General features: G+C 41.3%; 1 protein-coding gene across 6 annotated transcripts in view; it reads right to left on the bottom strand.

Annotated features, from left to right (window-relative positions):
* The window catches only part of PAPSS1 (3'-phosphoadenosine 5'-phosphosulfate synthase 1), a 109,415-nt gene that overhangs the window by 83,293 nt on the left and 6,629 nt on the right, over positions 1–19,493 (bottom strand). For 5 of the 6 annotated variants that reach the window (XM_027103453.1, XM_027103455.1, XM_027103456.1 and 2 more), the window contains 3 exons: positions 12,696–12,810; positions 7,494–7,729; positions 548–686 (listed from right to left, as the gene is read on the bottom strand). In XM_027103453.1, the coding sequence (XP_026959254.1) occupies positions 548–686; positions 7,494–7,729; positions 12,696–12,810 (490 nt within the window). Of the gene's footprint in view, positions 1–547; positions 687–7,493; positions 7,730–8,158; positions 8,209–12,695; positions 12,811–19,493 lie in introns of those variants that run through there. The other variant, XM_027103459.1, reaches the window with a different exon arrangement.

Raw genomic sequence — 19,493 nt, forward strand, 5'->3', positions numbered from 1 at the left:
GAGCAGACCATAAAATCGAAAATACAAGCTGTATGTACTTTGATAAAATCACAGATATGTTAATTTAATCTACTGCAACAATCATACATAGAATGAATTTCAGACCATTCCAGGCACTATGATGTAAATAAGAGTGAGACATTTTCTTTGTTCTCAAGATGCTTATAATTCAGGCATTTTTCCCAGCAGCTATGGAATGTCCTACATCTTCACTGGAACAAAGAGAACAGAAGTGGCAGCAACTATCCAACTAATAGCCAATCTAATGCTAGGTACCTAATTATACCAAATAGGCTTCCCAAAGTCTCAATCCTCTAAAACTGCCTTGTGAGTAGGATTTCAACCTGATCGATGATACTGAGCGTACACAGTGCCAGGTACTACTGGTAGGCCTGAGAGATACAACAGTGTAACAAGACCTGCTTTCTCTTCTCAAGTAGCTCCAAGTTGTTTGAAAACTTCCATCTCTTAGAAAAGATTACCAGTCTCAGATATGGTAAGATGAAACATCTAAGGAAAGACAAACTGGGAAAAAAATATTACTTACCTTTAATTTCTCCAGCCCGTGCTTTTTTGTAGAGTCCTTTGACATCCCTCTGTTCACAAACATGCAGGGGAGCATCAACAAACACTTCAAAAAAGGGTAAACTTGCACCCTCATGAATTTGCCTTGCATTGTTGCGATCCTTAGAAAAAAGGCACATACAGAAACGTAATGAAGAGTGCTCATGTGAATCAAGGGTACTGTATTAATGTCAAGGACAAGTAAAAGTGCTTTTCAGCTGTGTTAGTGGAAAACAGACAAAGTTTAATTTATATTTTGAAAATACAAACTGAAAAAAATAAACCCAAGAAATTATTAGATTAACACACCCATTCTTCATTAAGGATTTTTTTTAATTTATTTTTTTAACATCTTTATTGGAGTCTAATTGCTTTACAATGGTGTGTTAGTTTCTGCTTTATAACAAAGTGAATCAGTTATACATATACATACGTTCCCATATCCCCTCCCTCTTGCGTCTCCCTCCCACCCTCCCTATCCCACCCCTCTAGGGGGTCACAAAGCACCAAGCTGATCTCCCTGTGCTATGCGGCTGCTTCCCACTAGCTAGCTATTTTACGTTTGGTAGTGTATATATGTCCATGCCACTCTCTCACTACGTCCCAGTGTACCCTTCCCCCTCCCCGTATCCTCAAAAGGCCTGCTATTCTGAGATACTGGCAAGTTCCAGGAGGGAGAACAATGGATGCCCCATTAAAACTTTCACCTAAATTTTATGAGGAAGCTGAGCCAAAGCCCAGCTTAAATGCAGATGTCAGTCATCAGGCCTCTCTCTTAACAACAGGCTCCACCTCAGCCTGAGCTAGCGTGAAAGTAACTTCACAAGGGATCCATTCAGAACCCCGAGGTTAGTTTATTCACTTGCCAAATACAAACCCCTGCAGCCGCTACACACCTCTAGCATTCCCAAAACTTCACTTTTCTGCATGGCTCCTAACCCCCAACTCTGCTAACACCTTCACTGCTCGGCCTCAACTCTCTCTGGAACACTGCTTCCTTTGTAAGTGAAACTCTTCTTCTTTCTGGTCTTAACTGAAACCAAGTTCTCCCTTGAGGATTCACTCATCTTCCTGTTCTCAAATGCAGGCTCCACGTTCATATTCTATAGACAAGGCAGCGCCACCATTTTCAAAGCTAGCCCCTACACCTTCCTCCATCCTATCCCCCCACATGGCTCATGTTATCATTTACCACCTTTCTTACGGCCCCTCAACCCATGCCTACTTCCACTCTTATCAGATGGCCACACTTCTCATTTCAAAAAGAAAATCCCCGGGGACTTCCCTGACCGTCCAGTCGTTAGGACTCCGTGCTTCCAATGCAGGGGGCGTGGGTTCAATCCCTGGTCGGGGAACTAAGATCCCACATGCCGTGTAGCATGGCCAAAAAAAAGAAAGAAAGAAAAGAAAAGGAAATCCCCAGACACGAACGCTCTCAATCTCCCCTCTGCCATATAATTTACCTATATCCCCCACCTTTATCTCCTTCCCTCCTGCCGCTCCTCCCTTCACGGATTCAAAATCCCCTACTCTGCAATGGAATACTATTCAGCCATAAAAAAGAATGAGATTTTTGCCATTTGTAGTAACACGGATGGGCTTGGAGGGCATTATACTAAGTGAAATAAGTTTGACAGAGAAAGACAAATACTGTATGATATCACGTGTATGTGGAATCTAAACAAATACAACAGGACTTCCCTGGTGGTGCAGTGGTTAAGAATCCGCCTGCCAATGTAGGGGACACGTGTTCGAGCCCTGGTCCGGGATGATCCCACATGCCGTGGAGCAACTAAGCCTGTGAGCCACTACTACTGAGCCTGCGCTCTAGAGCCCGCGAGCCTAGAGCCTGTGCTCTGCAACAAGAGAAGCCTCTGCAATGAGAAGCCCGCACACAGCAACGAAGAGTAGCCCCTGCTCGCTGCAACTAGAGAAAGCCCACGCGCAGCCATGAAGACCCAATGCAGCCAAAAATAATAAATAAATAAATTTTAAAAAAATACAACAAACTAGTGAATATAACAAAAAAGAAGCAGACTCACAGAGATGGAGAACAAACTAGTGGTTACCAGTAGGAGAGGGGGAAGGGGCAACATAGGGGTGGGGAGTCAGAGGTACAAACTATTAGGTGTAAGATGAGCTAAAGGATGTAGCGTACAACATGGCGAGTAGAGCCAATATTTTGTAATAACTGTAAATGGAAAGTAACTTTTAAAAATTGTACATAAGAAAAAAAAATCCCCTTCCTGCTAATGAACCTTGCTCAATCCATTATTGCTGCTGCATCTGGAATTTTCAACCTCCCCCTTCTCCACTGGCAACAAACAAGTAAAAGTCACTCTCTTCCATTAAAAAGAGATGAGCTAACAAATCATACAAAAATTCCCTCAATCCTGGCACTTTCCAAGCCATTCTGCCACATTTCATACTACTAACCCTGTGTACTGCAGTCATGCTACTCCCCGGTCGTTCCTATGCAGGCTCCCCTGCGGCACTGGTGTGGCCCACATTCTACCAGGAGACCACTGCTCACACTGCACAGTCCCTGAGCACTTTTCTCAACTGCTTTCACTGTGTAAACTACAGCATATAAACCAACACTCAAGCCTGAACTCTGACCTCTCCCGAAATTAAACACACCTTTCCAACTTCCTCCAAAATACACCCACCTGGAGATCTCCCAGGTACCTCAAACTTAACACGTCCAAAACTGAACCCACTCTCTTTTCTCCCAAGCTTGCATTCCCACCTATACTGCCCAAATCAAGGGATGACGACACTACTCACCCAGAATCCCCAGAGTTGTTCTGGTTTCTTCCCTTTGCCGTCCCACCCCCTGCATTTTGTCACAAAGTCCTTCAGATTTTACCTCTAGACATTACACTAACCCAGTCTGCACTTCTTCCCTAGCTCCTGGTTCAACCTCATTTTTCCTGCCTGGACAACACCCTTTTAATACGTCTGCTGGCTTCCAGCTTTGACCTGCTCAAAGCCACACTCTACACTGTCCCCAGGATGACAGAGGATGCAAATTCAACCACATCACTAAACTCTTCAGAGACTGCCCAGCACCATCAGGGTAAAACCCAAGCTTCTCAGTGTGAATCGTCAGGCCTTCTCCACCTGGCCCCACCATTCTCAGTCTTGCACCTGATGTTCTATTGATAATTAACACCTGCCTGGTCTACCAGGCTGTTTGGGCCTAATGCCTTTGCCATCCCCCCTGCCAAAAACACTCCACCTCTCTCCTCTGGCTACAGCAATGTGTCCCCTCACAGCACAGCTCCATGCTAAGTCCTCCAGGAAGCCTACCCTCATGTCCAGGCTGACTGAGGCCTCACTTCTGCTGGGTTCTCAGAGTACCCACCATATACCTCTGTCACAGATCTCATCCCAATATACTGAAATAATTTCAGTAGCTTTATAGCCTTAGTATCTGGCAGAGTGATTAAGTCGTGATCCTACTATTCCAACTGTCCTTTTAAATGAAGGTGTTCCCCAAGTTTCCATCTGTGACTCGCTTCTCATTCTATATACTCTTTTGTACACTCAACTTCATCAAGGTTTCAACAATAAAGTTAATGATTCCCCAATTTTTTTTTTTAAATTTATTTTTGGCTGCACTGGGTCTTTGTTGCTGTGCATGGGCTTTCTCTAGTTGGGGCGAGCGAGGGCTACTCTTCGTTGCGGTGTGCGGGCTTGTCATTGTGGTGGCTTCTCTTGTTGCGGAGCATGGGCTCTAGGTGCACAGGCTTCAGCAGTTGTGGCACATGGGCTCAGTAGTTGTGGCTTGCAGGTTCTACAGCACAGGCTCAGTAGTTGTGGTGCATGGGCTTAGTTGCTCCATGGCATGTGGGATCTTCCCCGACCAGGGCTCGAACCCGTGTCCTCTGCACTGGCAGGCGGATTCTTTAACCACTGCACCACCAGGGAAGCCCCTGATTCCCAAATCTTTATCTCAATTCTACACAACATTCCTGAGCTCCAGAACCAATTTCCCAATGACCCAGTGGTCATCTTCACCTAGATACGCCACCAGCATTTCAAACCTAACCCAGCTAAAATCAAACAGTCATCTTCTCCCTTCCTACCCTATATTTTCTAACTCAATCATACCATCTTCTCTTCTGAAAGCACCATCCATCATGTTCACCCCCAAATTCAGCAATCAACCCGGGCACCACGTTCTACTGATGCTACAGGCTCAAGAGCCCTCAAATGTGCCCCATCTTTTCTATTCCCATGGCCGATACCTCAATTCACTCCAAAAGCCTCCTGACTAGTCTCCTACCTCCAGACCCTTCCCATTCCAGGCCTTAAGGGTGACCTCACTAAAATACAAAGGCACCAGAGACACTATTCCCCAGTGCAATCTCAAACTCTCGACCCTCTGTGGGGCAAAGCCCCGAGCAGTCCGGAGTTCACCGTCAGACCTCTGCAAATCACTCGAGCTTCATCTCCCCTCACGTTCATCCGGCAGAGCAGCCAAAACAACCTACAGTTCCCCAAAGGCCTAAGTCCCTCACATTTCCATGCTTTTGCAAATCCTGTAGCATCTCCTCTGTGCAACAGTTTTCTCCTGCGAGAAAACTGACTCATCTTTCATGACGCATTTCAAGCAGCACTTCCTCTGTGAATCTTCCACAGCACCTTTATATACATGTACCTAATCACTTGCCTCACGATACTGCAACTGTTCGCATCTCTATGCTCCCACTACCTACTGACTCCTCAAGGATAAGAACTATCAGGTTTATTTTTACAACCAAGATGCCCAAGGTTAGTGGTGACAGAGAATACACATATCCTATAATATATGATTTGGTCCAAATATTATCATGAATTTTTTTTTTTTTTTTTTTTTTTTTTTTTGCGGTACGCAGGCCTCTCACTGTTGCGGCCTCTCCCGTTGCGGAGCACAGGCTCCGGACGCGCAGGCTCAGCGGCCATGGCTCACAGGCCCAGCCACTCCGCGGCATGTGGGATCTTCCCAGACCGGGGCACGAACCTGTGTCCCCTGCATCGGCAGGCAGACTCTCAACCACAGCGCCACCAGGGAAACCCTATCATGAATTTTGACATGACCTAAGCACAGTCCGAACCTCATTTTCATTCTTAGTGCTTTTGGGGGTGAGATCAAGAAAAGTGTTGCTCCGTGTTATGGAAACAAGGGAGCCAAAAAAACAGATCAGCGTATACTTTTCGATACCCAGGTCTCAGCTGCTCGCTCTCCAAATTAGGTGTTACTTTCTCTTTTACCAAGAGTTGCAGAGCTTCCCAGAAAGTGCAAGAAAATCACTGTAACTATATTACTATGAAAACTGTTTATATTCTAGAATTCAGGAACTCTAACAACTCTCATTCTCTCATACACTTCATTATTCAGGATACCTTAAACTGACATACTGACACCAATCCCAGTGTTTCAGGAAAATGAAAAGTACCTAGTCCTCAAAGAACCTTTTAGGACTCCTGCCATGAGTGAACCTGTATGATTAACACGCAGTCTCACACTTATCTATAACCCTTACAGCTCAAATTTAGTTTTTGTTTTAAAAAAAGTCTCAATAACCATCCAGATTTATGATACAGTGCTAGAATTGCACTATTATTTACTACACTTACTGAGTATTTATTACACATCAGGCACTATGCTGAAAGCTGTGAATGCATGATTTACCTAATCCTCAGAGCAACCCTACGAGGTAGGTATTATCTGAGCTTGGAAGGTTAAGCAAATCAGCCAAGGTCCTAACAGTAACTGGCAGAGCCGAGATTTCAGTCTCTTGTTTCTGGCTTCAAAGCCGCTGTGTTTAACTACTACACTAACTCACCTGTTCTTTCATATCTGGGCTTCCTAAGGGCTATGCTATCATTTAACAAACACTAAATATCTACTGCCTTCCAGGATCTAGGCTTGGCATCAAGATTATAAAGATAAATCAGATGTAGTCCCAGCCTTCACAGAGCCAGTGGGGTTTAGAGACAGCAGAGCACAGTGGGCAAGAGCACAGGTTCCACTGACACTGTCTGGGTGCAAATCCTTGCTCTGCCACGTAGACTGTGTGAGGTGGGGTGATTGACACCTCTGTTTCCTCACCTCCATCCTCCTCACTGGGTGATGAGAACTAAGTGAGCTAATTCACATAAAAGCACTTTAAAACCGTTACCAGTACACAGTAAGTGTTCAATCAACGTTAGCTGCTATTATTATCATCATTATTATTATTACTGCTGCTATCAGCACCACCAACCAAAGAACTGGTATTTATAATAAAACAATGTGCTATGGTACAATAACAAGGCACCAAAGACAGGTACCCAACAAAGCCTGAGAGACTCAGGAGGCAGAAATACCCAACCTGAGTCTCAGAGCATGAACAGGTGTCAACTGATGCTGAGGGGAGGCTAAGAGGAAGGAGAAGAGGGCCTTCGAGGCAGAGGGAAACAAAATTCTCGTGGTGAGAAACAATGTGATTTTTTTCAGAGAAATACAAAAAAGTGAATTAGTGCTCTATGGTCTCTAAAATAAGAAAGAGTGTGATGAAAGATGAAACTCAAGGATTGTGAGCAAAGAAGCCACGACAGGACACATGTTAAGAAACCTAAGATTCTCCCTGGCGTTTGATACATGTTGAGTATTTATTATAGGATTTTTGAACTGAAAAGTCAAACTTGAAATAATTTGGCCATTGACTTGTTCAACAACTTTGATTATACTTTTGAGGGGGGCGGTGGGTGTGTGGGTTATAGCAAGCTTTTCAAAAATGAATTTACTCAGGAAGTTGCGGCACAAAAATGTTGTAGGTTAATTGTTTTAATTTGGACTTAGCCTCAAAGTACATGTCAGTGTTTAAATTATTCACATTGCCTGACACCATATTCTCAATACATTTAATTAGAACAGCAATGGCGCAAAAGCCACATACCTGAGTATAAGGTGATATAAAACTTGTGATGCATACTAAGCCAGCATCTGCAAACAGCTTAGCAACTTCTGCGATGCGTCGAACATTCTCTTCTCTGTCTTCAGGACTAAAGCCAAGATTTTTATTGAGACCTTGACGAATGTTGTCACCATCCAAAGTGTAGCATGGAATACCATGGCAAACCAAGTACTCCTCCAAAGCCATGCTTACTGTGGTCTTTCCTGCTCCCGATAAGCCTAGAGGTGAACAGTCCAAACAGATTCCATACATAAAGTTAGGGGGATAAGTAATAAAGAATTTTAACCACAGGCTTAAGTATATTCATTATTCAGAGCAGTCTCTTAGCAACATTCTTGTCGAATATTTCTCTGTAAAATTTTACTACATCTTAGCTAGAAAAAACATCTGTAGTTTAAATATAATAAGCATTTATCTTTTTAGTAACTTCTGTCTAACCCCAAAGGTATCCTAGAAATCACTGAGCTACAAAGGCTTAACCAATTTTAATATTACACGTGGCTGGGTAGATATTCACTTTGTCCTCTTGTTACCACTATTCTAAAGCTGCATGCCAATTTTAAAAGAAAGTTATATGACCAAATTATTTCTGGTGAGGGAAGAAAAAGAAAGGACAAAAGTAAGTGAAATAAATACTAGAAAGTTACCTCTATATCCCAGGATCAACACCTCCCAAAGGCAACCATGATAAAAGCACCTGGGAATCCAATTTATAATATAATTAACCTTGAAAGAATATCCTCATTTCACCTTCCTCTACCAATGTTTAGTCACTAAACGATGAGGAATAAAGGAAAAGGAAAGAGTACATTTATGCACTAATACTTGCCACCTTGGTGAGTGTATCAGAATTCACAACTAAGACAGGTACTTCCCTGGTGGTCCAGCGGCTAAAACTCTGCGCTCCCAATGCAGGGGGCCCAGGTTCAATCCCTGGTCAGGGAACTAGATCCCACATGCCACAACTAAGAGTTCGCATGCCTCAACTAAAGATCCCACATGCCACAACGAAGATCCCGCGTGCCGCAACTAAGACCCAACGCAGCCAGATATATAAATACACAGATAGATATTTCAAAAAAAAAATTAAGATAGTTATGAGACAAGAGATAAAACACTGAAACCTAATGTACTGATACTTTGACATGCTAGTATAGAAGGCTAACTGAAAAATCAATTTTAAAAAGGATGATATGTTAAGAGGATCAATATAGTGTTATATGGTTTCTACATTAAAAATGTGTATTAACATGAGTACAGCAGGTAGTATTTTCCAAAGATTGACTGAAAGCTTGTTTACAATGTGACACTGCCACTGTCACACCCAGAGGCAGAGTATTTCTCAGCCCTTGAATCTGGGCTGGACTTAGGAGTCGCCTGTAGCCAAAACAATATAGTGAAAATGATGAACATGACTTCCAAGACTGTCAGAAAAGGCTATTCAGCTTCTCTTTGGATATCTAATTGGGGAGAAGCCAGCTGTCAAATACTCTGAGACCACTGTGCTAGCGAAATCACAAGTAGGTGTTCCTGTCGATAGCCTTAGCCAGCTAAGCTCCCAGCTGACCAGCAGCGTCCACTGGGGAGTCATTGCGGACACCCAGCCAGTTGTGGCTTTAGATGACTGGAGCCCAAGCCAGCATGACTGCAACCAAGCAAGACCCAGGGGGGAACCGCCCAGCAGAGCACTCCTGAATTCCTTACTCACAAAACAGTGAGCAAGTTAAAATGGTCGTTTCACATCACTAGGGTTTGGGTAATTTGTTACATAGCAACAATGACTGGACAAAGAGATGGATGTTGGGGAGACTAGGTTCTTCTGTTCTTTGTTATTGTTGTTTTTAACTACCAGTTGAACACTAGGAATCAGGGGGAAAAAAACTGAAAACATCAACTTCTTATACAACAAAGACAACCTAATCAACTATACTCCAATATAAAATAAAAATTAAAAAAACACAGATAACCTAAACTACAATTAAAGTGTCTGTTTATACATACATGTGTACATGTACGTATTTTATGTATATATTTAATTTGAAACAAAGAACAGACACTGCTGAAAACTGAGCTAATGACACAAAATTTCACTGAGATGATTATAGTGAATGTAGACAAAAAGGCTAGGATATCAAAGTGGTCAGAGAAAATTAATAGATAATGCAAGACAGATCATCCAAAACTAAGATAAAGAAAACTGGTACACCAAAGAGAAACCAAATGTACTAGGTTGAAGAGCGTCCTCCCCAAAATTCACATACAGCTGGAACCTCAGAATGGGACCTTATTTGGAGACAGGGTCTCTGTACATGTAATTAGTTCAATTAAAATGAGGTCACACAGGACTATGGTGGGCACTAAATCCAGTGACTGAAATCTTTATAACAAGGCCACCTGAAGGCGAAAGCAGAGACTGGAGTGGTACCTCTACAAGCCAGGGAACGCTAAGGATTGCCAGCAGAACCAGACGCTGGGAGAGAGGCATGGAACAGATTCTTCCCCAGAGCTGACACAAGGAACCATCCTTGATTTCAGGTTCCCAAACTGTGAGAGAATAAACTTCTGTTGTTTGAAGCCACTCGGTTTGTAGTGATTTGTTACAGTGGCCCTGGGAAACTCATATACCAATCAATGTAAAAATACAAAACCAGAAAGTTTATCCGAAATAAGATGTAAGAAAAAACAGTGTCCCAAGAAAATGACATACAAACCACTCCATACCTGGACAGATCTGGTTAAGCTACTGAATTGCAAGAAAAAGAAAGAAATCATGACTTCCGTTTCCAACAATATCAAAAAAAAAAAAGTGAAGGCTATAAATTTGGCAACATAATTAACAACCTTGATCTGATGAACGTATATAGAATATTGCCCACATCAGGGGAACATATTTTCTTTACAAATACACATTTATGAAGCTGATTACCTCCTACACTGTAAGGCAAGTACCAAAAAAATCTGATAAAAGTATTTATAAGCATCATTAGTGCTAAAATAAATGGAATATACCATGTTTAAGAAAAGGAGTACCCAATATTCTAAAGATCAATTTCCTCCCAAATTGACCTTTAGATACAATGTAATCCCAAATCAAATCCCAACTGGATTTTGGTGGAATTAGTTAAACCTATTACAAAATTTATACAATACAAAGAGCCAAAAAAAAAAAAAAAAACAGTCCAGACATTCCTAATGAAGAAGGTAAGAGGATTTACTCCACTAGATTTCAAGACTCTACAAATATATAGTAATTAAGACAGTGTGGCAGTAATAGAGCAATAGGCAAGTATACCAGTGGAATAGATCAGAGCTCCCAGAAACAAATCCTCACGTAAGTGGAAACCTGATCTATGACAGCTGGCACAGCAGATCAGAGAAAAAGGATACCCTCATCTTGGGACAACTGATTACCCGTATGGAAAGAAAAGAAAATGGATCCGCCCCTCACACTACACACAAAAATCAATTGCAGAAGGAAAAGGGCCTAAACGAGAAAAGCAAAACTTCCGAAAGAAAATATACGAAAAGAAGTAATTCTTCAGGCATGCAGATGAAAAAAGGGAAGCTCCTTAGAAGAAGAAAAAAAAACTGGATTAGTCACCACATTTAATAGAAGAAATGTCTGCCTCTTATGACAACTTGGCTGGGTAAAATATATATTTGGTTCATACTTTCTTTGTCCTGGAATTCTTAAAACATTACTCCAACACAAAAACTCAGGGAATTCAGAATCCAACGGAAAGCCATCTTATAAAAACCACTGAACAAAAAAATACAGACCATAAAAACTTGACTCAAAGAAAGAGCTCATGAGTGGGCATGCCATAATAAAAGAACTGATGGGAAGGTGATAAGGTTGAATCAATTGACTTACAGAACTCAAATACAAACACCTATGGAAATTTAAGATTTGGAACAGAATGTGTCACAAGCCTAGACAATATAAATATAACAATTTAACATCAATCTAGACTTAAGAATGAGGAGATGGGAAGAACTCAAAAATGCTCTCTTCTTTCATACAGAAACACACAGACCTATCTACAGTTGAAATTTTCAATTTATAAAAACAGAAAATGGGAATGCTCTTTTTTGGGCAATCAGCAAAAGTTTTAAGGATGGGTAATATCCATGTTGACAAAGACATTGGAAAATGGACCCTCATCCACCTTTGGAAAACAGATAGGTATAAATTTTAGTGGGTTGTATGGCTGTCGGCATAACTGATGCCAACTTGGTGCTTCTTTGTCATCAAGGCTTTGTAGTTAACAGATTAATGTTCGTTAGGTCCAGGTGGCCGCTATGCTCTGTTAGTCCCCAAACAATGATGAAGACCTTTGCTAATATATTCCTGGTGTCCAGAAGACTATTCATTCATAAATCCTGACTTGGGAATACACTTCCTGTTTCCAAGCACGTACCCCCGTACCCTAGGTTAACTATGAAATTGTCCCAGGGGCCCCTCAGCAGCGCAGAGTGCAGCGGTGAACGTTTCCAGATCACTGTTTGCCAGATCCCACCCTGTGAATAAGTTACCCTATAACATAAACTGATCCACTGATTATACGGAGCTGCCTGCCTTGCTTTTCAGTCTCAAGATTCCTTCTCAATTCAGTGGGCACTTTTCATTCCCTCTGTCCTCCAGCATGGGTAAATTGGCGAGATGCAACAAAATTTTATTTAAAACTCCTAGAAGTGAAAAAAGATCCATCATTTTTAAAACCACCTCCAAAACCTGGATCAATTTACCCTCTCAAAGAGAGATTCTGGGAAAATCAACACAAGAATCAATCAGAAGCCAAAGCAAAAGAAGAATCATTAGAAACTGATTGTGTGAAATTCTTTACCACTCATTCTTTCTCTTCATATGGTCTACATTATTAGCATCTTGAAGGCAGAATCCAGGTCCTATTTGCATGCAGAATCTTATAGAATGTACGGTAGTTATCAACTAGAAAGTAGTTTTAAGCTGCATTCTGATTTTTCCTCTTTAACAGCAATTTTGTAAAGAACAAAAGGAATCACCAAAAGAAAATATGTTATTATTAAGCAACTTTGTCAGTTACATATTATGGTGCTCCAGATACAAGAACAGAGCTCAAAATGTAAGTAACCTTACTCCTGGCTCAAGGCTGTCTATACCACTGCTTTCGAAACAGACTGGCTTGTCTCTCCAGACCATACCTGTTAGCCAAACCGTGCAACCACGAAAGCCACCTCTGGTCCCCACCACCTGACCTCTCTTGTTCCTGCTGACGTGGTGAGCTTGATAGGTGACATTAGTGGCCCTCTGCATCCCCTGGAAAAAAGAAAAAAAAGAAAGAATTCTGGTTTACCTGAGTCCCTTAAAAGGTAAACGTATATTCCTTGCAAACATACAGTAACTGCCCTATGTAACATGCCAAAAGAAAGGAAAAAGATGAAAACTAACAGCTTTTTCTTTCTTTAGAGTACCTGGCACGGTGTTCAGTTCTTTACAAACACCAATTAATTAGTCTGCAAAGCCCCTCAAGGATGCACAAACTCCTACTACTGTGGTTTTCCAGATGAAGGTGTTAAACCTGAGAAAAGTTAAATAACTTGCCCCAGTTCCCCTAACTGGTAAGTGGCAGACTCCAGAGCCCAGTCTTCTCACTCATTCCTTCGTTCAACCATTGTTTCCTGAGGCCCTACTAGTACACCAAGTGAACAAAACAGGGTCCCTACTCTCACTGAGCTCATTCCACTGGCAGGAGACAGACCAATAACACTTAATTATTAAGTCAGAGAGTGACAAGTGCACTCTGAAAATAAAACAGGGTAAGAATAGAAAGAGAGATAGGGGATGAGTGCCTCTTTAGGCAGGATGATCAGGAAAAACCTCTGAGAAGGTGGCATCTGAGCAGATTCCTGAATGAAGTGTGGAAGGGATGTCTGCAGGTATCATGAAATGCATGATGAAAAAAATGGAAGGTAATTGTTGTTCTCTCAAATTTTCTTCTCCTTAAACAAAAAGGACATAAAATTACATAGTTCTCAAAGGATCTTAATAGACGTTTCTCCAAAGAAAACAATACAAATGGTGAATAAGCACATTAAAAGATGCTCGACATCATTAGCCATCCAAGAAATGCAAATCAAAACCACAAGATACCACTGCACATTCACTCGATGGCTATAATCAAAAAGACAGGAAATAACAAGTGCTAGTGAGGATATGGAGAAATTAGAATCCTCATACGTTTGCTGATGGGAGTGTACAATCACTCCGGAAAAGAGAAGTTCTACAAAACATTAATTATAATTATCATATGTCCAAATGATTCCCCCTCCTAGATTGATGCTCACAAGAAATGAAAACATGTCCACACAAAACCTGTACACATATGTTCTAGCAGCATGATTCATAAAAGCCAAAAGGTGAAAACATCCCATCTGTCCATCAATTAATAATCAGATAAACAAAACTGTTTAATTGTATGGTATATACATACAGTGGAATATTATTTGGTAATAAAAAGGAATGAAGTACTAATACAACCTACAATACAGACAAACCTCAAAAACATTATACTGGGCTTCCCTGGTGGCGCAGTGGTTGAGAGTCCGCCTGCCGATGCAGGGGACACGGGTTCGTGACCCCGTCCGGGAAGATCCCACATGCCGCGGAGCGGCTGGGCCCGTGAGCCATGGCCGCTGGGCCTGCGCGTCCGGAGCCTGTGCTCCGCAACGGGAGAGGCCACAACAGTGAGAGGCCCGCGTACCGCAAAAAAAACAAACAAAACAAAACAAACAAAAAAACATTATGCTAAGTGAAAGATGCCAGTCACAAAGACCACATATTGCATAATTCCATTTATATGAACCACCCAGAATAGGAAAATCTAAAGAGATAGAAAGCAGATTAGCAGTTACCTCAGGCTGGGATGTTGGGAGAGGAATGTGGAGTGACTTCTGATGGATATGGGGTTCTTTTCTGGGGTAATTAAAATGCTCTAAAATTGACTGTGCTGATGGTTGCAAAACTGTGTAAATATAATCAAAACTATCAAATTGTACGTTTTTAAGTGGGTAAATTGAACGGTAGGCAAATTATCTCAATAAAGCTGTTTTCTAAAATTAAAAAAATGAATCACACAGCCTCTATTTTCTCCTCCTATGGAGCAAAAACATAATTTAGATTCTTTTCAACAAGTTATGCCTTTATAAAATAGGTAAGTGTCAGCATTCTTTTAATAGGGTGTTTGTATTTCATACTGCGTATAGCTCTTATTTTTTTTAAGACAGTTTTATTCATCATTCACTCAAAGATATCTACTGAATGCACACTACATGCTTGACATTCTTCTAGCTGCTGATGAAACAGAAGTGCACAATACCAATAAAATCACCATCCTCCTGGGGCTTCTCTAGTCTTCCCTCCCAGGGAAGCGGTTCTCAAAGTGTGGTCCCTAACCAGCAGCTTTGGCATCTCCTGGGAACTGCCAGAAATGCAAATTATCAGGACCTGCCCCAAACAGACTAAGTCAGAAACTCTGGCGTGGGGCCTGACAATCTGCATTTTAAAGCCTCCAAGTGACTCGGATGCCAGTTCAAGTTTGAGAACCACTGGACTAAGAGGAAAAATAGAGGCGAGAAAAGAAAACACCAAGATAAAGAAGGAAATTATGTAAGTTAGAAATAAGTATCAAAGAGGGGGGAAAAGTAAATAAAGCAAAAAAAGTGAAGAAATATCATACAAAGTATGATATTTAGACAGGGTGGCCAGAGAAGGCTTCAGCAAAAAGAGGATATTTAAGATCTCTGATGACCTCTGAGGGAAGCACCTTCCAGACAGGGAACAGCAAGTGCAAAGAAAAGTGAAAAAGTAACTGGGGAAATCCAGAATGATTCCTGGGCAGTCCAAACAAGCCGTCTGGAGGCAACGGTCATACATCTAAAACAAGAGCAGTGACCATGTTTTCTGCAGCCACGTGCGTGGCTCAGGTTGAGGCACGAAATAGACTGATTCACCCTTGACCCAGAGGTCTTCAAAATGGGGAACAAACACCCTGATAGGTACATGAACATGGACTTTGTCAAGGGACCATTTCTATCCAGATCTTCAACTTCCAGATGTGTTCTTTTCTAAAACTGGTTGGCCTGAGAAGGTGCCTGAGGTTCAGGATCTCTTTCCCCCTCTCCCTGCACAATTCCCCTAGTGTACAGGAGAAAGCATCTCTGCCCATCTGCATCTTACTCTCACTCACTGCCCTGGGGGTGTCCTCGGGAGCCAAAGGGACAATTGGACAATTCTTTTAATAGGCCCACCACAAAAGCTGCACCCCTCCCCCACTAACCATCTCATTAGCAGATGTATCCATAGTTCCAATAATCACAAAGAATTCTACTATGGGTCTCCCAAACCATTTCCTTTCAATTAAACTGATGAAGCAAACATAACTTTCCAGCTCTGCATTTTTCAGGATTTTAAACAAAACCCGGGGTGTCTGACCCAGACGTCTGTGTCTCCCGGGAAGCAGCGGCCCCTCTTTCCTGAGGTATCCAGTTTTAGCTCCCAGGCAGGCAGCCTGGGAGGAGAGGAGACAGGAGCTGGGTCTGCTGGAAGGGGACAGGACAGGGATAGGGGGACAAGGAGGGTGCTATACACATTAGCTGCCTACACTTGCAGAACCTGTTTGACTTCGTCATTTTGTTCCGTGATTTTTTTCCAAGTTACTTTGCTTTGGGGCAAGAAGAAACATGTATTTAATGAGTTTTAATTCATTTTGGCACCATAAAATATCTTCTGCTTTTCTTTTTAAACTGAGTAGAATGTATAAAAACTGAGAAGCTACAAAATGCTGAGGCTGTGGTTGAGAGCAAATATAGGATAAGAGATTGTTTTAATCACTAGAAAAGTATGCTCCCCCCGGGCTTCCTGCCTCCTACATTTAAAAAAATTCTGGCAGTAAATATGGCAGTCTGGGTACAAGGAGGCTTACTGTTTATGTATGCTTGATATTTTCCATATTAAAACACAAACTTAAAAAAAGATTTGCCACAATCTCCTACCTCCTGGTTTTTCAGAATAAATCAAAGAGCACTTTTTAAAACTCTTAGAATTGCAAGGTGGTGGGTGTATGCCTGAATTTTACTAAAAATCTAAAGCTCACTTCCATACGTAATCTTCTAGTTCCCCTTCCCCTCTTTTCCTTTTCCACCCACTCTAGCCAAAGCCTTCCTATAATCCCGCCAGGAAAACATGACATTAGTGGGTGCATCAGTGAGTTATTTCCTTCCAACTCTCCATTCCTGTTCTCAGAGTCTTCAATGCCCTAGTTTCTATTCACAGAACAATGAAATCAGGCTTATTCTTTTCTAAGAGTCTGGGTGGTTGATAGTAATATTTGGCTTGTTGTACATATACCCAAGGCAGTCCCTGTAACATTTACTGCCCATAGGATTTGTCTGTTATTTATGGACCGTTTCATACGGTGTCTTTTTGTATATAATTTTTACTACCTTGGGAGAATAGGTCAAGCACTATGAGTTATAGTTCTTTGTGTTTTTCACAACATCCAACCTCTTTTCTTGTGCCTTGTCAGTGCTCAGTAAAAGTTAGATATAAGGCATTTATTTTAAAGCGTGATTTGTGTTCTCTGTATAACCTGCAAATGAAATGATGATTGACATTCAGAAGTCTTAAGAATAGCGGAACTGGGACAATTCATTTCAAAAGAATTCCTTCTCTTTCTACGATTGGGACTACCAGTCCTGTTACTAAGCTAACGGCAGGTGGCCTCTCATTATGTGTGGTGTACATTTCCTACACATTCTACAAACTGCTGTCCTCAACACCCACACGAGTGGCCCTGTGTCCCTTTCTGACCCACCTTAACTTCCACATGGGCTGTTTTGTTATCTTATCCACTTCCGTATGGGACAAATTAACTTCTCCTATGATGCTACTTAGAGAATTTCATGGTCTGTGAGTTTATGATGACTTTATGAAGAACTCTGCATTTTCAGTGAAATTTGTAAAGGCACAGAAAATATACCCAATATGAAGCATAATTCTGGACTTCAACATCTATCACTCACCCCACCACCCATCTTAAACTGACTGCCAAACAGTATATTCTTCCAAAGAGAATACCTGAAATGGTAACACGGATGTGTCTTTTATATCCCAAGACATACTGTGAGTAAACTGGAGAGATGGTAGAGTACCATGTGGGTAAAATTGAAAAGAATACAGTGAGAAGAAAGCTTTAGTTCACTGAGTTGTTGATAACTGAAGTTAATCTTTTGAACATTAACGTTAACAAGCCAAAGACAAACAGCAAAACTGAGGCTCATGCATTCCTGGAGGTTAAGAAAACAACTTGAAAAGGCTACACTTAAAACCCTGCTGCTACAAAGCAGGGGGCACGGCAACACTGGCAATGACCCAGCTGCTTCTCAGAAAGTGAATCTCAGGCCCTACCCCAGATCTCCCGAATCAGAGCCAAGATACTGGCATGCTTATTCGATCACCGATTGTCACGCGTACACTCCGCATATACATTATGGCTCTCCGACTATTCTGTTTTAAAGATTAAAGAACAGTTAAATATTGACTTAATGGATATTTTAAACTGTCAATACTTTTAATGGAAGGGGCCCTGAATGGCCTCCAGTTGGGAAGTCCAGCCAGAAGAGATTCTTAGAAGTCAGAAATGAGCCTGAGACTACCTGTTCATTCATCATTTGCCGATGGATCCCTCCTAGATACGGGGAGTAAAACGGATCAAAAACATTTCAGGGAAGGAGACAAACAATAGAGAGAGAAAGACACCTTTACGCTATGACAGGCCCCTGCTTCCCACTACGGTGACAGCGGGGCTTTCCCTACATACGTGATGGGGATGTGTCCTCTACAGGGGGGTGTGCTTTCGTGTACTTTACTGTACAGTACTGTATAGAGTACAGTAGTACAGTATCTTTATTTCAAGCCCAGGATGTCCAGAAGCAAACATAAAAGCAGCAGTGATGTAGCCAGTACTGTACTGTACTTTTCAAGGTATGTACTGTAAGATTAAAAACGTTTTATTTTTTGTGTTTGTTTGTTTTTTATTTATTATTTTTGTGAAAAGTATATAAACCTATTACGGTACAGTACCATATAGCCGGCTGTGTTAGTTGAGTACCTAGGCTAACTTTGTTGGACTTACGAACAAATTGGACTTATAAATGCGCTCTTGGAACGGAACTCATTCGTATGTAGGAGACTTACTGTACATGAATGTTCACAGCAGCCTTATTCATAGCAACTGAAGAGGAGAAACAACTCAAATGTTCATCAACTAATGAAAGGAAAAGCAAAATGTGATACATCCATAAAACATAGTATTATTCAAGCATATAAAGGAATGAAGTATTGATACATGCTACATGGATGAACCTTGAAAACATTATTCTAAGTTAAAGAAGTTAGACACTAAAGGCCATATATTATATCATTACATTTATAGGAGAGTCTAGAATAAAGACATCCAAAGACAGAAAGTAGATTATTGGTTGGCAGGTGCTACAGAGAGGGAAAGGGGAAGGATAGGGAATGATTGCTAATGGGTACAGGGTTTCTTTTTGGGGTGATGAAAATGTTAAAAGTAGATATTGGTGATGGTTATAAAACTGTAAATATACTAAAAAAACAATGAACTGAACACTTAAACATATGAGAGATAAAGACAGAGGGAAGGGATGCAACCATCAAAGAAACTACAGAGAAGAATAAGAACAATGGCTGCAGTCATCTAACTGGATTTCTATATGTACTGTCCAATTTTTCCACTGTTTACTCAGCTAAAACTTACTTGGTAGAGAACTGTGTCCTTAGGAAAGGATATTTCACGGAAATAATTACCACTTAGGTAAATACCAAAATAAAAACAACAAGCAAAAAAAAAAAACCAAAAAAAACCCCAGTCTCTTCATTTGAACAAATTACTTAGTAATTCGCTTGCAAAACAATTCAGG

Source organism: Aethalodelphis obliquidens, unplaced genomic scaffold (assembly GCF_003676395.1).
Source record: "Aethalodelphis obliquidens isolate GAN/ISIS:26980383/991018 unplaced genomic scaffold, ASM367639v1 scaffold6, whole genome shotgun sequence".
Lineage (NCBI taxonomy): Eukaryota > Metazoa > Chordata > Mammalia > Artiodactyla > Delphinidae > Aethalodelphis > Aethalodelphis obliquidens.